The sequence below is a fragment of the Pholcus phalangioides genome, unplaced genomic scaffold, assembly GCF_987345545.1.
Source record: "Pholcus phalangioides strain wild (caught in Gottingen) unplaced genomic scaffold, Ppha-v1.0 ptg000003l_1, whole genome shotgun sequence".
Taxonomy (NCBI): domain Eukaryota; kingdom Metazoa; phylum Arthropoda; class Arachnida; order Araneae; family Pholcidae; genus Pholcus; species Pholcus phalangioides.
In genome coordinates, this window is record NW_028301596.1 from 5,591,101 (window position 1) to 5,616,027 (window position 24,927).

Below are 24,927 nucleotides of genomic sequence, written 5' to 3' on the forward strand. Positions count from 1 at the left end.
GCGTTACTTCGCTTTGACGTGACTGCATGCCATATTTACCGTACTTTTTCTTTGATACAAAATATGTACATTATGTATTTATTGCACATATCCATAGTTTTCTGGGTTGCAATTATAGGAAAATATATTTGAAATGGAAGCTATACGTACGAAAGATTTTTAAGTATGTTGGGGCACGAACGAATGTTAACCTGTTTTGTTGTCGTGTTTGTATGTTTTTATGGCACATAAATACACGTTATATTATTGCTTGTTTTTACCCGAAGACATCAATACTGGAAGAAAAAACTATTAATTTGTACCGGTTATACGTACGGAATGAATACAAATGCGATGTATGCATGTTATTTTTGCTCAAAAATATCCTATGATAATTTTCCTTTTCAATCTAATTTCTTCAATTTCTACATGAATTCCAATGTAGAATAATATTAAGATATTCGAAATCTCATGGGTGCAAAACCGGGGTGCCACCGGGTGAAATGTGGCCCACGCCAGGGGATTCCATCCTTTCTTTCTTTTAAACCGAGCCCAACTCAGGTCTATCACCATCTATGGGCGTATTGAGTTGTGCCGGAAGTGTAACTGTGCGTGTAGCCTAGCAGTCTGGGGAGTGCGTATGTAGTGCTGTGTTTGATTTTTCAGTGCTGCCATCATGGCCCCCACATCCTGAAGCAGGGCCCCTAGGCTGGGATCTTTTACGGGCCCCCTGACCAGACTTTCACGGGGCCCCCTTTATGATGAATTAATAGCGTGAAAAAAACAAAAAAAATATTAAAATCCTCCCGGGCCCCAGGGCTGGAGCCTTGTCAGCCCACCCCTTGTTGGGGCCATGGCTGCCATCTATATTTCAGACGTGATGTGAGTGATGTGTTATGATTGAATTACATTTGTACTGTTTGTAGGTCTGTTGCTCTCTGTGGCGAGACTTTTTAAAGGAAAGATCGGCTTGCATTCGCGCCTTAAAGTTGGGAACCAAGGGGCATTCCATCCAGCCCGCGAAAGCCGTTGCGGTAGAAAAGTTAACACGATAAATAGGTCTACCTAGACTGACCATATTTCTTTCAGAAAAATACTGCTGCCGAGAAAAGTTGCCATTTACAGCCAAAAAAATTGTCAAAGGCAAGTTAAGTTGCTAATAACAGTCAAAAACAGAGATAAGTTGCAGAAAAACAACAAAAAATAATGTCAAAGGCAAGTAAAACTATCAATTACAGCAAAAGAAAAATGTCATGCGAAATCCACTTCCTGACGTTCGCCTTCCTCTGTGTCAGGCATCTTCGGTGATTAATCTTTCTGGCCTAGCAGAGCGGAAGCTGCATATATTTCATTGAACGCCGCAATTGATTTAAATTAATTAATTGGTTTTTCATCACGCAAGCTTTACGCAGCCCCTGTAGCTTTTCCAAGGACCAACTTCTTCTAGAAGTCCGTGCAACCCTAGTTTATTCGCGTTATATTTTTCCTTAAAATATAGGGGGGTGTCCTGTAAGTCCTAATTTGGCTTTTATTTCATCAGTGGTTCATCTTAGAGGTATGGTTCCAATTTAAACAATGCTCAAAATGTGCTCAAAAATCAACCTTTTACTTCGAGAGGAGAAAATATACCGTATCTTAAAAAATATTAATTTTAATACGGTCCCCCTGTCCTCTAACTTCCAACCAGAAAGTTGTTTCCTTGTCTCTCCTGAGGCCAACAAAAAATACCCCATGTTTCTAAGAGTAATAACCGCTGAGATATTCGAATTCAAAAATGTGAGAAAAAGTTGGCAAAAAAACAGCATGGACTAACAGAAAACCCTTCTTTTCCTCGGTTATGCTGTTTTCTCCCCCCAAAAACCTTTCTCCGATTTTTGAATTAAAATATCACGGCGGATACTGCACTTAGAAGCATGGAATTTTTTTTCTTTCGCCTTGGAAGAGACAGGGAAACAACTTTCTAACAGGAGAAGTTAAAAAATCTGGGGACTGTATAAAAACCTAGATTTATTATTTTATGGCCCACTGTATATTTGATATTGATAACTTATATTCAAAATTTGCCCTTACCCGTCTATTCGATCTCTCCTAAAAGTTGAGGGTGCTCAACCTTTATTTATTATTTATTTATTTATTAATAGGAGTGTGGGCAACAACACTGGTTTGCAAACGGGCCACTTAAGCGATCCGTAAGCGTGACGTGAATTAGTTGGGCATCTGTAATTGCGTTCGGATCGCTTAAGTGATCGGAAATATGCCGGGTCACTTAAATGATGTGTAAATGCCCCGTTTAGCTCATGTTTATAACATTGGGTTTGAGATCGCGTTCCAGATATCAGATGACTTCGATGGCTACATTTTTCAAGCTGGCCAAGGGTTGATCACGATGATCTGAATGTATTAAAGAAGTAAATGAGAGTAATCCTAAGAAAAAAAAAATTTATTTTACTTCTAAATACGCATAAACACGCGTTATAGTACACAAAAGTACAGCATAGCATCAGTGTTTCCGTATAACGCAGACTTGTACAAAATTAGTTTGTTTTTATAGTCTTTATTCCTGATTTGTGGTTAAGTTTGACCATTTTACGACGCTAATTACACTCTGTTCTATTCCATTTTAGCGAGAGGGCCCTTGAGGGTGACTTTATATAACGAGGGTTACCATTACTTTTCCGAAGAAATTAAACAAAACATTTTCTGTGGATTCAGGAAGTTTTGGCAAATTCCGGCATGTTCTCTTGAAAGAATGACACTGCGTGAATAACAATTAATTTTTTTTTTTTGCTCATTTCAGACACGATCTCCAGTTTGCACGCGAGTGCCAGAGAATGGCATAACGTGTTTGCCAGAGAGAGGACAATTATTCAATCAAAAGCCTTTAATTATTAATGATACTTGACTGGACCATCATTAATATTTAATAGTCAGCTGTAAGTTGTCGTTATCCTCGAGAAATACAGTTAGTCTTCTTTCAAGGGACATGTAACGCAATTAATGACATCCTTTAAGCGTAATTAAACCATGAAAATAACTTTGCTTGATCTTTGCTGATCTCAGATTTTATAATATCAATAAAATTTACAAGGTTATCGTTTTCATTCTGATGGGAATACAAATTATTTCTCTTCGATAACAATAAAAAAAAGTTTAAAAAATTTATTAGATAATTTTTTGCATTGAAATTTGCAGAGATTTAAAAAAAAAATTAAGGAATGTATAATAGTGGAACCTCGTTTATACGTCACTCAGTTATACGACTTTCACATTTATACGACACTTATCTTCGGTCGCAATTAGTTTCCTATACATATATTTTAACATTAAAATAATTCATTTATACGGCACAAAACCTCAATTATCCGTCGTTTTCGTTTCGACTCGAACACCAAATCTTTTTAGAAATCGTCATTTATACCCATCAAATGCGTGCAATTTCTGTAGGTCAATGGTGTTCAACTTTTAGGACAGGTCGGGGGGGGGCCCACTTGATTGACTTGAAAAGTGTCGCGAGGCCACTTAATTGACTTGAAATGCGTCGCGGGGCCACTTAATTAGGTGATCTGGAACAGAGTCGCGGATCACTTAAGTGATTTATAAATGTGCTTGGGCCTCTTTATATAATCTGGGGAATATATCTTAAAACTTTTAGTTCATTGCACAGATAATAGTAACGGCGCGCTCCTAAGACTTTTAGAATCTTCAGCTGGAACGCGCTGACGGAATCTTCAATAACCTCCATGAACTGCGTGAAACAATTGATGAATTTGACCCGGACGCGGTTCTCATACTCACGCAACATTAACATTTTACAGTACCAAAACGATTCCAATATAATATGCTGTAAACAATGTCTGGCGTAAGTGCTGAAAGTAAGCTAATTTTGATAACATAATGTAAAGTATCAGAAATTTTTTGAGAAATTTCACTGGATTTCCTTGTGTTACACAGTATTATGATTAAAATCACACTTTAAAAAAAAATGTGCCCCGCACGTAGTAAGTTGCCTTAATTTACCATTCAAGTTTTCTTTTAAAATTTTATATTATTAGCACGTGACATTAGACATTACTAATGAGAAGGAATTAAATTTTTTAACTGTATTGCAACGAATTTACATACATAAAAAAAATCTTTCACAAAAGGTGGTGCACGATTTTGGCTTCTCATGCTTTCCTATGGGAAAAATCACCTGCCTTTAAAGAGAGAGAGAGAACATTTAGGAATTTTCTATCCTTCAATTTTTTTCCTTAATATTTTGCGAATATTTTTAAACAATTGAACGAGAGTTTCTATAATTTTTATGCGGTTGATTTTTTCGAATTTCAACTTGAATTACTTCTAAATTTTCAAAAATCACAAAAATTTTCCGATACTTTGTACCATTATTTTAAACTATCATTCCAATCAGAAATCCTCGCGTTAAAGCGCGTAACATCTCAGCGTTAAGACATACAGAAATTTCATGGATATTATTTTGGGAAGGCGTCCGGGGCCTTCATTTTATTGGCACAGGGTTGGTCAGAGTATTCAGTACAGGATATAGAACAAAAACTTCAACTTACTTAGACGCAAAAAATTTTACGGTATTCAAAACTTGAAGTATATAATAATATTTTGAATTGCAAAATATATATTTTTGGAAAATTTGTGGGCACCAACCTCCTTAATTAGAATTAAAATACCTTAAACTTGGAGTCAGAACATCAGAGAAAATGGGAGTTATTTCGTACACGCAGCTTTGAATTAGCCGCAAGAGCTAAAATCTCATTTTTATAGCTATATAAGACGGCTTTTTTACGGAAAATTACAGTAATTAGTAACTTCTAATCAGCGCGATAAATTCGTTGCGCCCCCTCGGCAGGACGATCCCCGTACGCCCCTGCTTCTAATAATAATTATTGTAAGCAGGGGCCTGGTTCTGACTTGAACTGACCCTAGAAAAGTAGAAATTAAGGAGCCCACATGATTAGGATAAAAAATGTTCAGTTAGTCAGCATAGCGATAAATCATAAAAGTCTCTTTACCTATCAATTTTCATACTTACTCTCGAAAATCATAGTACTACATCATTAGGACCTTGTGCATTTTTGGGCTGGTTTGGGCTCACGCGTTAAGATGGCCCTAGTTTGAGTTCCCAAATTACTAAAGTCTAGGGCAGTATTTCTCAACCACCGGGCCATGATTGATTTGCACAGGTTCATTTTCCCATTAATTTCTCGTTAGTTGTGTGTATGACCGGGCCTTTCACTTACGCAAAAGATATTTACCGGGCCATGGGCTTCCAAATGTTGAGAGCCACTGGTCTGGGGGAAATACTTCACTTGCCCATTTGGAAACAAAATAGTCATTTAAAACTTGACGATTCTCTTCTTCGGTACAATGTATCGCCATTGCTGAGAAATAATATTTTACAATATACAACAATGTTTCTTTGATGGTTTTTCACAAACTGTTCAATAGAAGATGAATTATTTATATCTCCAACATAATATATCAATATTTACCCGTATTTACGTTCGTAACAACAGCGGAGAGGTGCGTACTTCATCACATTTCCGGCATGTGTTTTCACATTGTCTTGCACACGCTAGCTAGACCTTGGAAATGTTTGACTTACATAGAAATAAAAATCACGATCTCTCTCTCTCTTTAAGTGGTAATTCATGCTAATACACTAATAACATGGACGAGAAGAAGAAAAAAAAAATATCATCAGGATTAATCAAGAAGCACGGAATAGCAACTTAAAATAGCAACCCTCGCAATATGGAATTCCTAATCTCAATTATTCTAGGTATATAGTGTGTGTGTATGTGAGTAGAATTCAGGTCTTGAACGGAATCGCATGTCGATTCTTTTCGTTAGTCACGCAACTCCCCCCGAATTGTTGAACTCCATTCTCCATAAAGAGAATTATTATTATTATTATTTTGAGAGAGAGAGAAAAATATAGACAATGTTGCCATATTTTCCCATTGATTCGGTGTCAATGAGAATTCTTTCATCGGGCGGAAGTTATTCCAACAGGGCATGTGTGTGTGTGTACTATATTATAATACTCGAACTGTGTACGGGAAAAAGACTGGTAGTGTGTATACGTTATAAGAAGCACAAAATGTGTGCTCGCTGTACAATGAATCGAACCACGGGTCCATGTCACGCACGTGAGGTATGTTGTCTTGTCGTTATGGTAACGACTGGCGTCTGCATGTCGTCGTCCACCAGAGTGTACTTTCAAAACTGGACACAACACTGTTTTGCTGTTTTTGGTTTTTCTTTTGGTCCCGCCGGCACTCACCACATCATCCACTTTTCATATTAGTAGTAGTTGGTTGGAACGTGCTCCCTGGGATGCAATTGATAAGTAGTATACTACTGTTTTTCCTTTTTTTCCCCCCTTCAAATATATCATAAAAGCTTTCCGTACTCACAGTGATTGCTGTTGAGCATTTTGTGCGTCTCGGTGGAAGTCCAAAAGAAAAAAAAAAAACTATGCCGTGTTGGAAATGGCGGCAGCAGCGATGCGTCGAAAAATAAAAGATAAACTAAAGAGATAAAGTTACATTACATATCATTTGGGGGGGGGGGACCGTTATCATCTTTTTTTTTATAGCTATAAATATAGTAAATGTATGTAAGTACGTATGGTATCAATTGAAACTCATTCGACTGATAGGTACTAGCAAAATTGGAAGGAAAGGTATTTGTGTTTGCACGATCGTGCTGATGGTTTTATGCTTTACATCAGTCGAATAGAAATGAGGGTACATTGGGGTTTACAGTAGTAGAGATGAGAATATGAAGCTTTCGATTATCGTAAAATATAGGATGGATGTACAGTAAAAGTTAGTTATAACGAGTATTTCTTATACCGAGAATCTCGCTATTGAGAGTAATTCGGAAGTGATTGTCAAAGGGCGTTAAACATACAAAAAAAAAAAAAAATTCGTTTATAGCGAGTTATATGAATAATACGGAAATTCTCGAAAACCGAATGTTTTTCTTTTCCTTTCTTTAGGAATTATACACAAAATGGACGGGGAAGAATGGCGTTATTTCAATTCTCTTCACCCAATTAATGTTCATCAACAAAGCATGTTATACCTTCCCATTGTTAAGAACACATACTGTATCTTATCTTCTTGTTATCTATATAAGGGAGGTATCTTCCAAAACTGGACACAGGGTAAACGGGTCTTAATAATTTTGTCTACCATAAATGTTATTATAAAATTTAAAATGTTATTTAAAATGTTATGTTAAATATAATAATTATGTTAAATATAATAAATATAATATGTTAAATATAATAAATGTTAAATGTTATTTAAAATTATTTATAATATTTAAAATGTTATTTATATTATGTTATTATAGACACTTTTATGGGGCAAAAAATACTCAGGTGGAAAAACGGCTGCATTCCACAAAGTGCAAAATTTGATTATACAATTAACATTCTATATGCATAAACAGTCAACTTTAGATGAATATTTCAGCAAAGTTCCCATTTAATATATTTCTACACGGCAAGAAACTCCGTCATAACTACAACTTTCTCTCCGATTGTGAACTATCGTTAGAACGGACTTTTACTATATTTTTCTTATCCTTTCATGGACTATTAAAAGGGTGCTGGATGGAATTTTATCATCGATATACACCTAGGCCGGGATTATACTATAAAAGTTTTGTAAAAGCTCTTTGATAAAATTTCAAAATTGCAACCAATTAGTGTATCGGTAATATTAGAGTGGATGTAACCAATAGGCTTATTGGGTGGTTCTTTCTTCAAGTTTTTTAAAAGTTCTTTTATGAAACTTTTATAGTGGAATCTCGTGGTTTCTAGAAGAATATTCTCAAACCTAAAAAAAAGAAAAAGAAACGTAAATTTTAGTTAATATTACAGGAGCATAATATAGACATCAAAAAATAATTGAAGTTTTGTTAAATGACATTAAAACCGTGACTATTACAAAATTTAAGTATTCTAAGAGCTTAGATTCACTTCACATTTAAAAAAAAAAATAGTAATTAAAAATTTGTTTTTTGTTTCTCCTAAAAATTAGCATTTGTTTTGAGTTGTGACAGTATTCTTCTACATGTGCGATATGAGTAAAGGGGGGAGGGGTACACAATCTTTTCGTATACGTAGGGTGATCTGTATTTTATGGAATGTTCCCTCAATTTTTATCGTCCGAACTTTTTCATAAAATGTCGTTTTTGCCCTTAATTGTCTTACTTGAAGTTTTGAGATCAAGAATTGAGATAATATCCATGACTTACAAATTATTGCTTTTGACAATTTTTTTTTTTGGCTGTGATTGGCAACTTTACTTACCTTTTTGACTGTAGTTGGCAATTCAACTTGCATTTGACAATTTTTTTTTTGGCTGTGATTGGCAACTTTATTTACTTTACTTACCTTTTTGACTGTAGTTGGCAATTCAACTTGCATTTGACAGTTTTTTGATTGTAGTTGGCAATTCAATTTTCATTTGACAGTTTTTTGATTGTAGTTGGCAATTCAATTTTCATTTGACAATTTTTTGATTGTAGTTGGCAATTCAACTTGCATTTGACAATTTTTTGATTGTAGTTGGCAATTGAACTTGCATTTGACAATTTTTTGATTGTAGTTGGCAATTGAACTTGCATTTGACAATTTTTTGACTACAGTTGGCAATTCAACTTGCATTTGACAATTTTTTGGCGATAATTCGTTACAACCCCCCCCCCCCTATAGATCGCGATTTCTCGTATTTTGGTGAAGAAAATATGGTCAGCCGATCGGTTATCAGGTTGTGCATTAATGCTTTTCTACCGGAGCACTTTTCGCGCGTTGGATGGAACCGTTTGGCCCGCGGGCTGGAGGTTGTGTAACCTCTGTATATATGAGTATTAAGCGGTATTTTAATTTTTTAAGTAAAACCCGAACCTCAAGCATTCCCAAGGGATCGACACTATCCATCCAGGGAATTTATTAGTGTTAATAAACATTATCCATGCCCGAACCGGGATTCGAACCCAGACCTGCACAGTGAGAAGCTAGCTCCCTAACCACTCGATTGCCGGGCGGCAATGCTTAACTGTTTTTTTTTCGTCCATAGCCCTCTACGGACCATATTTTTCCTTCAAAATTGATCTCGAGTCACCCCCAGAATTCAACGAGCTTTTTTTCTTTGGAGAAGGGAGGGGGAGGGGTGTCAACACCACTTGACATTCCCCCCCCCCCAAGAAAAACTTCACAAACCGCATTAAATATACCAAATTCTTCAATTTTTAAAATTAAATTTTGAATTATTAACGAATTTATTGGACACCCTGTATTTCCCAGTGCATGATATTTTTCGATTTTACTGAATGAATACATTTTTTTGAGAGGTGTCTCGAAATGACACCTTTGAGAGGTGTTTTGAGAGGAGGGGTGTCAACACCACTTGACATTCCCCCCCCCCCCAAGAAAAACTTCACAAACCGCATTAAATATACCAAATTCTTCAATTTTTTAAATTAAATTTTGAATTATTAACGAATTTATTGGACACCCTGTATTTCCCAGTGCATGATATTTTTCGATTTTACTGAATGAATACATTTTTTTGAGAGCATGGTTCCCAGAGAAGGTTCAGTTGTCTTATCATAACTATGAACCTGCCTATTTTGTCGGATCATTCTGCATGAAAGGACGGAAAAATTGCAAATAAACCACAGGTTAATATAAATTTCAAAAATTTCATGATCCGACGCCTCAGGATTTCAGCCTGAGGCATCGGCTTAGTTTAATTTCCAAGATGTTCGAGTATTAATAGTTATTGAAAGGTGGATCCCCGGAAACCCTAAGTACTATTAACCATCTATCCACTGTCGATTTATAACCAGAGGAATTCTCGTACGTAATTCTTGGCAACAGTTCAAAACGAGTAGAATCGTGAGAGGATGGGGCAGAGGAAAGCCGAAATAAATCGCATTACGACAGAAAACGATGCGTACCTTCTACACAGCGTACTTAATTCTTATCTGGAAACGCGCGCGTGTGTGTGTGTACGAACGTCTTCGGAGCACGTACGCTCTCGAAATTCCTTAAATTCCTGGATTGCAGCAGCAACAACTCCTAAATCAAAATTTTAAGCCAACTTGACAACGGAGAGGTTGTGAGCCCCCCTTCCCCCCACCTCACTCACTTTACATTTTCCGGAATAATTAATAGACGGGAAGTGAATTTCGCCGAGAAGGAGAAGGTTTTAGCTTCTTCCACGAAGTCTAAAATGATAAACACGCTTATAGTGAGGAAGTTTAAAGATTCTTTAGATGCAAAATTAACGTTTGTTAGCAGTGGCGTACCTAAAACCACAACGAATAAATTTCCTTAGGTATTTGCAAAACACATACTTTGTTATGTGTTGGAGTAAGTAATTCCTAGGGAATTTTTCGGGAACGATTTTTTTGTAGCCAGAGCCGCCCTTATTGTGCGCGAGGCCCATGTGGGAAAATAATTTCGTTGCTTTATATGTTTTGTAGGGAAACGGGAATTGGCATCCAAAGATTCATGCATTATCACAGAATATACAGGAACGTTGAAAAATATCTACTCATCTATGAAAATTTAGAATTTTATGAAAGGGAAAACAAATCCCAGAATTAATGACAGAGAGAGAAAAACAAATCCCAGAGAGAGAATTAATGGAAATTCAGAACTAATGAGAGAGAAAATTCAGAATTAAAGAGAGAAAATTCCCAGAATTGATGAAATTCAGAATTAAAGGGAGGAAATTCCCAGAATTGATGAAAATTCTGAATCAAATCAGTTGAACAACTCTTACAACTTGTTTATTACAAAAAAACAAAGTAATTGATTTTTACATATATTTTTTCATTTCTATTGCAGTAAGTACGTGGGCCCCTCCGAACAACTGAGCCCGGTGCCGCCGCACCTGTCGCACTCCCCCCGTCTCAAGTGCGACTATGTTTCTAGCAGCGCTTCACAACATTTCTGAGTCCATGGATAATTCGACGGGCTACTGATTCACATCATGTGTGAAAGTAATGCATATCTCCCGTTAAATACAGGAATAAAGTACATATAATTCAGGAAAAAATGTCCGTATTTGATATCGCCCCCCCCCCCTCCTTATGCACGGCCGACTAGACAATTGTTTAGTGGGCTATGCCCCATGCCAGAAACATGAATGTGCAAATTTTCACTTTTTGGGTTTACCAGCTGATTGAATCCCTTATTTTGCTATCTAACTATAATTTGCTATCTACAAAATTAAAATTCATCAAATTTTGAGAGGCTATCGGTGATTATACATAATCACTGACTTATCACTTTTCTCGTAACATTTAAGGGTAAGAAAATAGTTTGGAGTGAAATCTCCCAAATACATTCGACATTCTAGAGATGAAGCAGATAATTGAACTTTTTAGCAAAATGTGATGTGGATACCGCCTCCATATAACTTCTATCCACTTAAGGAAGGGAATAAAAGAAAGAAGCTGTAGAAAGAAGGGGAAAAAAGACATTCTATGCGTAAATGTCCCCAAATTACACTTGTACGGAAATAACGCTGTGCGTATCTGTCACCAAACCATTTGACTGCACGGTATTTATAAGACATGAACATCCATTTTGAAATAAATAGTTTTCGTGTACTATTTTAAGAATTATATTCGTACTCATGGGTTGATAGATGCATCCGGTATTTTTCAACATTACGTACAAATCTAATATCCAAGATGGAAGTCTCACAGCCATTTCCGTCGGAATCTGGGAAAGCAAAAATAAAGGGGGGGGGGAACCCTATTTTTCGGATGTATAATCCATTTTTGCCCAGATTCCAAAGGAGCCATTCTCGCTTCTATAATCTTTTCTCCTGCTTCTCCATCTCTTAGCTGGATTTTCTCCCATTCCCAAAGATTTGACTCTGGCACCCTGTAGGAGGAGGAGGGGGTGGGTGAAAAAAAACCCCCAGGATAAGCGGCGTTGGGAGAATCCGCCGGTTCTTGGGAAAACGTGGTAGCCAAGGAGAAATAGCGTAGAAAGAGAGAGAGAGAGAAGAACATTAGCCAGTTCACGCTCTCTCTTCCCTCTCTCTCTCACTATACTCCGTCTCCTCATAACATGGCCATGCTGCATATACCAACTCATCCTCCCACCCTTTTTCAAATCGATAGCCAAAATCGGAAAACGAGCCGATTCACATCACGGGCGAACCCATTCCTCTTTTCCAGGGAAGGGTAAGGAAGCTATCCTGGAAATATCCATAGGGAGGGAGAGAAAGAGATGTGTGAGCATTTTAGCACATAACAGTGATACAGTTCGGCTTACGAATATTTCTGCTAACGAAGATTTCTTTTTTTTTGACTCGGCTATAACGAACATTTTAGGTAATACGTATGCATTCCATGCGCTAACATAAAACACGCGCGTCATGAGCTAAATTTCCGTTTGATATTAATCCAATGAGTAACTGAATGTCACTTGACTCTATTTTCACCTCTGAATCACTTTCTAGATACACCTCTATTTCCTCTTCCACGTATATTTTGGACCATTTCATGTAAAATGAGTGATTAAGAGCTGAGAGAACATGCATTAAAAAATAAAAATTGATAAAAAAAAAGCTTTAGACTTGAATGTTTTCAGTGGATACGGCAATGAATAAGACTCTTAGAACAGTCTTGTCATTCAAGGAACTTATCATTTCCATCTGCATGTGTGAGATAGAGGAATGAGCTGACTATATCATATAGAGTAGGGGTCTTTTCAACGCATAAGCCCGAGAGCCACATTTGGCCCACGGAGCTTTTTTGTCGTGGCCCGCCGATAATTTTTAGAAAATGGTTGGAAACATTCATTAAAATTCTAGAATTAATAATTTTTCAAAGAAATTATATGTGGAACAGATTGATGAAAACTGAGAAATAATGAAAGAAGTAATTCCAGATTTGATGAAAATTAAGAATTGCTTAAAGAAATAATTTGTGAATTGTTTTGAAACAGAAAATTTCAGAATCAGTGAAAAAATAAGTAAATCAATAAGAGAAATAATTTCGTAATTTCCGCGATAGAAATTATTTCACAATCAATAGAATAATAATTGTATAATTATTGAAAGAAATCATTTTTCGAGATATATTGAGAAGGAAAATAATTTTTCAAATTTACCGAAACAAATAATTAAAGAATTTTTTAAAGTAGTTTCAGATTAAAGTTAATTTAAGAATTGATTAATTTAATTAGTAATTAATCAAAAATATTTTCAGAATCAGTAAAAAAAAAATATTTAAGAACTAATCAAAATTGATAATCAATAAAAGAAATGACTTCCGAATGATTAAATTTCTTCACCTATTTTTATCCCCCGTTTAACTCGGGGGCCCCCATTTGCTCCATCTATTAAGATGACACTAAACTTTATGAGTTGGTGGCCCGCGAGCTTTGTGGGAAGTTTCAATTTGACTCACCGTGTCTCAAAAGTTGAAGACCCCTGACATAGACCCCTTACACACATTTTTTTTTTCACTATAGCTCACGATCCCTACTGATATCGTGCGTACAATATGTAAAATAAAAAGACGTTCAGTATAACATGCTCCTTTAAATTCTCCTTCATCTAATGATTGAATGAAGGACAATTTATTGAGAAGTTAAAGTGAAGTTATTGTGTGTGAAGTATTGAGAATTATTGTGAAGTTGTTTATCTCTCAGCCTTCAGTATTTTTTTTTTTACAGTGCTTTTTAGGGGGTTTTACGAAACTCATCTTCAAACTTTCAGCCGTTACTGGAACGAATTGAATTATTTTTCATGGAAACCTCTAGAAAATCGCGTTTCGATTGACGAAGGCGATTCTAGAACGAATTATCCTCATTAGTCGAGGTATCACTGTATCTGCATTACCTGGACACGTCGAAATTTACCAATTAAGAGTAGAAATTGGAATGTTATTTCAAATTAAGTTCCTTTACATTCGGTTACGTGTTGTTTATGGAACGATTTATATATAATTAGTCTCTTCTGGCTGATATTTCAAACTCTAATTAGGAGGATTTTCAAAAAAAAAAATTCTTCTGACATTGATTTTTAGGAATTTACGTCTTATCTTATGTGCGCAGTTATATGAAATGAAAAAAAAAAATTGACAGACAAATACAGAGTGTCCCGTAAGTTCGTGAATAGTTAAGAAATTCATATAAAAATTGAGAAAATTGGTGTATTTGAATGCGGTTTGGGGAAAAAAGTTATTCTCACGAGAAAGGGAAGATTTTTGGTATAGGGAAAAAGTTTAGTTAAAATCTTTGTCTATAGAGAAGGCACTGCGCGAAAGGAAATCACTGAAAATGTTCAAATCAGAGTCCTATAAAATACAGGGTGGACGATTAACAGCTCATTTCCTGAATTTTCCTTCTACTGACGCTTGCATAAGGTTTTTATTGTAATGTTGACATTGGTGGATGGATTTAACCAATAGTGTCCGTTTGATGATGGGCACTATTGATGAAATTGTTTTACGTCAGCTATGAATCACCGGCTGAACTTTACGAACGTTTCAGACACAGAAGTGATCAAAGAAGGTGTCAAATTCAATCAATATTGCCGGACTTTCGTGCAGTGCCCTCTATCGACAAAAATTTCAACTATTTTTTCTGTACCCAAAAAAAATCCCCTTCGTGAGAATAACTTTTCCGCAATCCACATTCAAACAAACCAGTTGCTTCAGTTTTTATGGCTGATTCATTTTCATTATTTGTGAATAGCAGGTTGGCACTACATCACAAAGAGGGTAAAAAATACACATACACACACACAAAAAAAATAAACATAAAAATAAACTTTTTAAACTATTTTACGAGTTTATGGGGCAATCTCTATATTTACATGTAATGTAAGCAATAAGGAATTAAAATTAGATTTTTAATGATTGTATCAACTTTTTCATTGAATGCCGTTGACTCTTCTTGTATGGAATATCTAGATAGATATATTTTTATACGTATCAGTGTTTTTCACTGCAATTATCATAATTGGGATATAGAAATGGGATTCATAAATTTTCAAACATCCCGTTCTGATGTTTCAATAATCATCTATTCAGAATTGTATTTTTCCCGGTTGAAGGGAAATGCTGTTTGTCATGCACAGGAATTAGAATGTTTAATACGATTAATTAATGGCAATGTTACCGGATTTATTTTATTTTATTTTTTTGAAAATTATGTACGCGTTATCAATAAATATTTACCCGTGATATTGGAATAATAGCTACGCAAACGTCAAATTTAATAAAACGGGGGAATATTTATGTAAAATGTATTTTTTTATACTCTATTTTCGTATTTATGTAATATAATTACATATTTCAAAGAATATCCATCAGTTCCAATTAAGATTCTGAAGAGTCTTTACGATTCTTTCTTTGAGCGATGCACCTATTCACTGAAAAACTTGAATTAAATAATCTGTGTGTTCTTTAATAATGACTGAATGAAACTAGTCATATTTAAAAACGTTCCAAATTAACGTTCGTCACAGTTTTTTTTCTCGAGAATGTCTAAACGGAATTTCGTAACAGTGGATTTTCCGTTGCATTTTTGCTTCAGATATTTTTATGAAACTGTTTCGCAGCAGTTAATTTTTATAAAATTTTAGAAAACTAAACATTTTTCAATATTCTTTTAAGAAACATATATTTCCAACTAATGTGTTTAAAATGTACTTAAAATGCTATTTATTTTTCCTCACCAACATTTTGATGAAAATTTTATAAAATATTTTTTTTCAACATTATTTTTGCCATCATTTCTTGCATCTGAAAAATCTCTCTGTTTATGGAAGGAATTTTTTTTCCTTCAACAATATTTTACGAAAAGGCTCTCTACAACAACATTTTAACACATAATTTTTCTTCAATAATGTTTTAACAAATATTTTTTTTTCTTCGACAATATTTTAGCAAAAGGCTAGTTTTCGTTAACAATATTTCAACAAACAATTTCACTTAAACAATACTTTGGCAGTTTTCCCCCTTGAATTCTTCACCTCTGTACTATAATTATTCTTCAACCATATAATATACTCCAACAGTAGTCAAAAATTCCTTGAGGGAAAAACTATTTAACAATACTTTTTAATAACAGTATTCTTTTCACGAACAAATGGAAAAAAATTTAAAAAAGTACTTCGATAGAAATATTTTATGTCTAGTATAAATATAGTAAGTTTGATAGAAATACGTTCAAAAAATATTTCGGACGTGGACAATAGTTTTACATACGTTAATTAACGTTTGTAAACATAATTATAGAATTTCATGTAGCGTTACCTTTATTAACTCGACCAGAGAACTCAAAACTGGTGAAAAAAACTTCTACATGAACTGAAAAATTTGTGAATTCAAATTTTCAAATTTCAGATATAAAACTGCCACTCAATAAATGAACTTCAAAAATTCCAAAAAAAATGTAATTAAAATTTAGTCACGAACGAGATATACATTAAGGTGTTACTATTTATGTTACAACTCGGTCACGAATACTGAGATATGAATACATCTTATTGAATTATCAAAATTGCTTTTATAAACTTTAAAAAAACAGTAAATGCTAATTTTGGAAAAATCAAATATACGTGAAAATTGTTTGCTTCGAGTATAGTAGTCCTTCGTTTAGCACGAAAAATTATGCTTATTGGTGGAACGAGAGCGAATTGATTTTCGTTCGTCTTTTGTTTCCTTTTCGGCCAATTTATGTCGTTAATATTCAAAGCGAGTTCGTTTCCAATTCCTTCATTAAAACCCAAAACCGAACGATCTCTAAATATTCAGAAAAGTAAATATTCTAGCTACCGAATCGAAAACCTCACATAGTTAATCACATTAAGGAAGCGCCAGAGATTCCCGGGATAATTTTATCGTCTTGAACGAGATTCTACGTGCTGCCATCGGCGGAATTGCCACTTTTTCTTACCTTGTTCTTGTACAGGAACAAAATATACGTAATGGTTGCTATTTTCGGTTATGGAAAGCGTCACGTACCCTGTTATATCGCTCTTTTTTTTTTATGAATGTTTTCTGAACGTATAAAAGCTCGATATAAATGCGTATATATACGAAGTTGTCTTTTTTTAAGAGGAAATATTTATTGGTCTGTATACGATTATGACAAGCTTCTGTATTATGTAATTGAAGCAGGAATAATATCGTTATTGACAAGAGTAAAAACAAAAAAACAATTTTGATATGGCAATGGGGACATCAATTTTATGATGTAAAATAATGAAAAGCTATGTTAATATTCGTTATATGATAGGGATATACCGAGCGCTTTTTGTTTAGTTGTTCGATCACAGTTGTTCATAACTGACCAAACATTAGTGTCTGATGTGAAGGTTTTAAACCGAAAGTTTGTATTACTATATTTATCCCAGTATGACCTCTTAGCAGTCTTGAATTCAAACACATATACATTTACCTTCTTTAGTTCAAAATCTAGTAGACAGGTGGCGGCACCAGCAAGAAGACAAAACAAATGTAACATTGATTACATAAATACGTTATGTCCATGCATATAAATGTTCTCACACAACACATTCCGGTATGTACCGATTCGTTAGAAATTCCGCAGAGGAATGTGTAAGAGGTGCATGTAACCTTAAGTAATAATAGTTTCAGAAAATAGACTCATCCAATTATACCTCTTACAGTTCATAATTGAGCATATCTCAGTGAGACCTCTTACAGTCCAGGAATGGAATTATCCCATTAAGACTACATACAGTCCAAAATGAATGCACCAACCACTTGCAAGGAGATAATCTAATCGGTCATCGACTGAAACATCAATGAGATGATAGATGATAATTACAGCAAACCACTGGACGTGGAATAAAAAAAATTTGTAGATTGCGTTGTGTGACATTATTGAATTTTGTTATTGTACCATTGTAGTTGTTGCGGTCCATCAAGAATTTTAAAACGAGCGTCTCACGGAAGCATTGAATATGTCAAAATGCGCTTGCGTAAAACGGAGTCATTTAATTTCTTCAAATGAAATGGTGGCTTATCACCATTCCTTCTGCATAAGCGCCTGCTTGTGACCGGTTACTCCAGTGTTTCCCAAAGTGGGCAATATCGTCCCCTAGGGGCGATGGAATGGTCCATGAGGCGATAGAAGCTACGGGTATAACATGGGTGTCCTATGTGTTCACTTGACTTAGGAAGCGATGAGAGAGAAAATTTTCTGAAGAAATTTGCTGCGATGGGAACAGAAAGATTGGGAACCCTGGCTTTCTACCCAGCTTCCACACCAACTAACATTCAAAGCAACCATTTTGATTGTCACAAGCATGCGTACTCTGACACGTTGTGACAATGTTCCTGCAAGATTCAATCCACACTTCTAGTGCAATCTGTCTTCCCCCTGATTAGAAGTAATGTCTGTAAAAAAAAACGAAAACATCTTTTAATCCTCCTTCCCAAATATACATCTGAATCTATTCCTCTCAAAAAATGTGTATTTTTGACTTCTTTTTCCCATTGAAATAAAAAACTTTTGAGAAACAAGTATAAATTTAAATTAATTATAAACTCCCTTCACGTTTCCGATTGCCAAAGCCATCAACTAAACCAAGAGTTTGAAAATTCGAAGATATGCAGTAGTTCGTCCTAAAGTTTCTTGGGTATTTGAGAAAAGATCGAACTTTTGTGTGTAACATGATCACGCAATCATTATCAATCGAGATCGATCACTCACTGTCTACGCAGGAATAATCACGCATCCCCCCCCCTTTCCCCCGAGAGGCTAATATACTCGATAAAGTTTTAGAATGAGCTTTAATAAAGCCGTTCATTAATTCGCGCTTCATCTTCCATCCATTTTGTTATTCCGATCGAATAATGTTGAAAATGAGGTGTATCGGGAAAATTTGAAGCTAAGGACTGGGAATTATATTGTGATTAAAATACATTATACATAATTCTGTCACGTTTATTTATATAAATAGCATGTAGAAAATTATCTTAATTGCATTTTTTTTTAAAATACAGGTTGCCCGGGCTAGAGGTATCCAATAGTGATGGCTCATAAGCCCCGTTCACATGGGAAATAGAAAAAAGCGGGTTTAAAACCCACTTCAAGAATTTTCACCAATGACTGCTATCCATTTCTTTCCTTACGAAGGAAAAAAGTCGTCAAGCGGGTGCTAGAACTCCCAATGCTACTGTAATATTTGCAAATGTGAACGGGACTATTGACCTAAAGCAATGAAAGTTATGAAATGCTTAGTTATTGTGGATCGATATGAGATTGCTCCAAGTTTTTTTTCTGGCGCGCTTACGCCAACTCCTGACGGCAATTCCCAACCAGTGGAATTGGGTGGGAAATGAAGGCATCATCTATCGGAGGTCGCCTCGGGCTCGGTAGGAAAAGAACTTATTTCAAATGCTCTAAGCCCAGATTTGAACCCGTGGACCATGACGGTAACTTTCATAGTGGAAAACGAGCATCTTACCACTGTGTGCGCCACTCAGGTGCTAAAAGTGAGGCCAACAGCACGGGGTGTTCCCAGGTGGTCACCCTCCCAAGTACTAACCGCGCCCGATGCGCTTACGTACTGTCGGCAGCTGATTTGAGATGCTTTTCGCAACAGTCGCGCTGACTGCTAGCGTAGGGAACGCCGTGATTCTCTGAAGTTGATTTTCTCAGGTTTTCCAACTTCAATGCGTACATGCCGAGAGAGAGATCCGATCTTCCATTAAAAAAAAGTATCTACACAGATAGTAATCAGACTTGAAATTCCCGCATACTACGCTATACAGGCAAAACAAACTTCTGAGTTGTTTGCTTTCGAATTCGAAAGACACGCGGCAGCACTTTTGGATGGAACATGGCAGCAATATAACAAGCATTACAACAAAACAAACACGCACTCGTTAGTTAGATGTTCCATGGGGGAATATGAACGATGTGCATGTTTGGTTTGGTAGCACTTTTGGTACACATGACACAAATGCGATTATGGTACGCAAGACATACACGGCGCATTTCGACATGCATAGATTGGTTCAGAAAAATGTTAACGGGATGCACGTGCGCTGTTAAGTAGTAGTAGTAGTAGCAGGCAGAGCCGTCTTAATGCATGGGCTCACTCGGGTACTGCCCGTTGGATTCAAAAGGAAAGGGACCTCACAAAAATGAAATCTGGTTGTGATTTTGTAGATTTTACCAGATAGGGGCTCAGAAAAACCACTTGGGCCGAGGGCCCATGATGCTCTTAAGACGGTCCTTTCAGTAGCATGTGGCCGCCATGGCATAAGGTTCAGTGCGTGCCGAGTCTAAATGAATTTAAATCAATGACGAGTGTTAAACGAACTGAGTGGAATGTGGAGCCTCCCAAATGATTCGAAACAGCATATCTCTGCAGCAGTTGATTTAATATCTCAAATGCTATTAAACACTTGGCATTTGACATCTGGAGAGAGCCACTAAAGGTGTTCACACATTCAGTTTTATTAACCTGCAAATAAACTTGTGAGGAGGTGTTCTTAGTGCTGTCTTAACGCATGGGCCCACTCGGGCCTCACAAAAAAATGAAAACTGGTTAAAATTTTCGAGAATTTTCCACGTAGGGCCTCCAAAAAAATTACTTGGTCCGGGGTCCATGATGTTCATAAGTCGGAGCTGGGTGTTCTCTATAATGCAATTTAAAGTTATAGGTATAATCATGTGTTCTCTCTTACTATGAGCCTACTTTTGGATACCTTAGGCCCGAACACCATGCACATTTGGTTAGGGTTTGAAAACTTTCAAAAAATTGTTCGTTGGTGTTTAATTAGTCGAATGATTTTTATTTTGTTTTGTTTTTTGCAGCCACCATCATGAATGGTATAGATAGCTCCGTACAACAGAATGGAGGCCTTCACGGCGGAGGTGGTGAAGACAGCAAGACAAACCTCATTGTCAATTATCTTCCACAGACTATGAGCCAGGAGGAGATCCGAAGCTTGTTTTCGAGCATCGGCGACGTCGAATCATGCAAGCTCATTAGAGACAAAGTCACGGGTAACGAACGTAATTGCCTCTCCATACTACATACTTATTCGTTATATCAAATTACATGTACAGTTCATATCATGTATTATCGGAGACATTCGTGATGGGTCTCCTTACTCTGGTACGAGAGGAGGAACGAAATATCACGAAGGTCTCGGTATTATACGGGGTTGTTTTTAATAACACCGACACTACTCTGAGTCATTAGTAGCTCGATCTAACAACACCGATCTTATACAAACACAGAGGCCCCAATAGGCAAATTTCCAAACCAGGTGGCTGAAAAATGATGCCCCTAAAAAATGTGGATGCCAAATTTACCTGAAATACAGCAACTCAATATAAAAAAAGTATATATCTCGAAAATAACTAACAACATATTATACATTGTCCATAAAAAAGATTATGGTTATCCCATGTCTAAATATGGAGGGATTCTTGATTTATCCCAATATGCTTATCGTACTTCTTTTTAAATATGTCAATTAGTTAATTACTATTGACACATTTAAAAGGAATTGAATTCACGACCCCCCCCCCCCGGAGGTAAGATATTTAATTTATAACAACTATATTAGAGAAAAACTCCCTGCAACACCAAAACCTGAAATTGTGCCTTATACTGAACGATACTGGTGTCTTCTTGTCGAAGCAGTTGATTGACGGTGTATGGACGTCATCAACGAAGTCATGGTCCATCCTATCTATCCCGTTGAAAATTTTGAACAGTTCCATCATATGATTCCCCCCGCCTACACTTGCGTTCCCCAGTGTAAACATATTCAAGGGGTCAAGTCTTTCGTCATAGCTCAAGCTTTGCATGCTAACAAGACCACGCGTAGCTATTCTCTGTACTTCCCTCAACGAACCCTATGTCCCACTGGTCTCCGAAACCTTTCGGCATACTCCAGTGGAGGACGAACTAAGCCGCGGAAAAGCGGAAGAGGAATTTTAGGTGAACGCGAAGAGACCCTTATAAGAATGAAACCGAGCATTCTATATTAGATTTTTTGACTACCCCTGGACATTGTTCAGAAAGCCTAAGCCGCTCGTCAATGAGAATTCCTAAATCAGTGACCCCAGTTGCATCCGGGGTAGTGATACCATTCAACTCGTAAGTGAAACGTGGGTTGTTTGAACTAAAATGAGCAACCATGCACTTGTTAACACTAAAGGTCACGCTCCATTCATTAGCCCATGTTACTTTTATTCAAGTTCGTTTGGAACATCTCCCCATAGCTTCCCGATTATCCCCCCCCCCATTAGCTTCACGTCATCTGTGAATTTGCCAACAATCCCATCGATACTCTCTGATCGCGTTTATCGATCGATAAAAAAATATGGTGGGCCCAAGGCCACTTCCTTGAGGCAGCGAAGAGACGAACTAATGGGAAAAACTTGCAGTCACCCCGATAGGGGAAAATGTGTGGCGTTGTTTCAATCTACACAGCCAAGAACTTTCATAAAACTTACGTAAGAATACAAATTCACGCCTACGTAAGTGACAACATCACCAGCAATTCGAGCTCTAGAGACATAGGTAATGGTCCGAAAGACATTCAGCGAACTTGAGCTCAGCTCAATATGCGTCTCACTTGTGAAAATGTTTTATCTTCACCAATGAAACTCAGCAGCTGCTCTACGTGAGGTTCGGAACAGGCACAAATCTAGTATAAAGGCCCTCTATCAATTACTGCTTTGAAGGAAGTTATTCAGAAGTTTGAGTGAACAAGCTCGCTCACAGTTTGAACAGTCAGAGGATGCAAATCTGTATTAGAACAGACAATTACGTGTGTTTTGACTGCGTTCATCGACGGAACTCAGGGAACCATTGCTGGTACCAGCGGTGAACTAGAAAATGTTGTCCAGGAAAGTGGTTCTCAACCTGCGGGAATATGGCCTCCTTGTGGTCGGAGTAATTCTAAGGGAAGGGAGCCACAGATGAAAATCAAGTGGAAGAGGAGCAATGAGAGGTGGTTAAGAGAGCCAGAAAGAGCTTTTAACAAAATTCAGATGTGAATATTCAAGTTTTCGTGTCAGGTACAATGGGAGAAAAGTGTGGCCGCTTTCAGTCCAGCGGAATCGCCCATAAAATCAGGACCATCTTAATGAATGGGCCTCATCTGAGCACGGCACGGGAGTCTCGTGCCTATGGAGGACATACCTGATCTGATATGATTTTTGAAAGCAAGTACGTAAATATGCAAGCTGTTAGCGTACGGGACCCCAGAACATCACTTATCGAGGGGAGTGAAGCCACGACCTCCTATATAACCAGTTATCTAGGTGGTCGTGGTGAAGCACGATGTTGAGACACTGCCCTGTTAGAACTACACAAGAGGGAAGCTCACTGAACCCCAGGCATGCCGGAAGTCTACTTTAGTTTTAAAATTTTTGATGTCTATAAATTTACTCAAAAAACCCTATCCAAGAGCGTAAAGAAAGGGGGGGGGGCTATTTATGCAGGGCGGTGGGGGGGATAAGTGGGCTAAAGCGAAGGGCAGAAGATTCGGGCATTAAGTAGTGTCAACAAAATTAGAACTAGGAAGAGAGAGGCAAACCCATAAATCCGCCTTTGTGCCTAGATAATGGTCGAGGGGAAGGGGGGCACAAGAAATAAATATGGTGCAAAGAAGAAATAAGGTTAAGGTTTATGGTCCAAAGAAGGTTAAGAAACACCGGTCCAGAGGGATGCAAAGTGTGGTCCTCGAGAACGGATCGTCTTTGTTATTAACTTGCCTGTTCTTCGTAACTCCCGTTTACATTGCACAGCGCCACATCTTCTCCTACTGGTGACGATAAGAAATACATTTTTTTAAAATCCTACTTCCCACGTCGTCATTAGTCAGTCCTCCGACCAAGTTTAATGTTAATCCGGTTGTTAAGCCGTGTTTTCCTAGGAGCAGATTTCGACAGCGTGAAAATGCTGATTGGTCATAATCAGCGTTTTCACGCAGGAATTCTACTCCTAGGAAAACCCGGCTTTAGACATTACATCCTAGAGGTTCTAGGACGGTGATTCCCAACGTAGGCGTTAACGCCCCCTTGGGGGTGATGGAAAGGTCTGGGGGCGGGGGCGGTAGAAGCTACGGGCATAACATAGGATTCTATAGGTTATATTGCATTGGGGCGATGGGAGAAAAAAAATTTCTGAAGAAGGGGGCGAAGGGACAAAAAAGGTTGGGAAACTATGTTCTAGGAGGTAATGCTTTAGATTGAGCTACAGATGACTCCGAGTAGCGTCAGTGTAACTACAAACACTCTGCATAACGTTTTTTACGTGTGGTCTCTAGAAATGATTTGAGCGATTCTATTTTACGGTTGCAACACAACCACAAGGAAAAAAAAGAACACTAAAGATATGGTGATTGAGTTTGATATTACAAAAAAAGCAAATATCTCACGAAGCTTTCTTTGGTATTCTCTTGGGGTGGCAAGAGGTCAGTGGTTGGCATAAATAGACGGTTAGATTGCGTCAAACACAGTTAGGAAGCGTTTGCTCTTTTTCTTCAGCGGCCGCTGCTGGACCTTAGAGGAGATATAGAGATTCCATGCACATCCCCTAAGAGATGTATATGGGAAATTGGTATATGACAACAGTCAGGAGTTGATCGACCAACAAAACGGTGCTCCAACGAATTCCCACTACGATGTTCCTGAGTTCTTGATTGCGAAAGCGATAGATCGTGTTGAGCAATGCCTCCTTTATCAGACGCGGGACCCGGTTCACGACCTCCTATATAACCTATTTAGTGTCGCGCCCGTCGTTATCTAGTGTCGTTATCTAGGTGGTCGTACCCGGTTGCGAAAACAATTTTCATTGCACCACAATGAAAATTTAGAATTAATCAGAGAAAAAAGTCCCAGAATTCATGAAAATTCTGAATAAAGGA

The 24,927-nt window shown here is 37.1% G+C and overlaps 1 protein-coding gene across 13 annotated transcripts in view; it reads left to right on the forward strand.

Moving 5' to 3' along the window:
* LOC149087955 (ELAV-like protein 4) overlaps window positions 1-24,927 on the forward strand; it is a 96,289-nt gene that overhangs the window by 45,646 nt on the left and 25,716 nt on the right. For 9 of the 13 annotated variants that reach the window (XM_089243004.1, XM_089243019.1, XM_089242998.1 and 6 more), the window contains exon 2: window positions 20,852-21,052. In XM_089243004.1, coding sequence (XP_089099130.1) covers window positions 20,860-21,052 — 193 coding nt within the window. In that variant the 5' untranslated portion in view covers window positions 20,852-20,859. The remainder of the gene's footprint in view (window positions 1-20,851; window positions 21,053-24,927) is intronic. The other 4 variants (XM_089243038.1, XM_089243028.1, XM_089242986.1 and 1 more) reach the window with 1 other exon arrangement.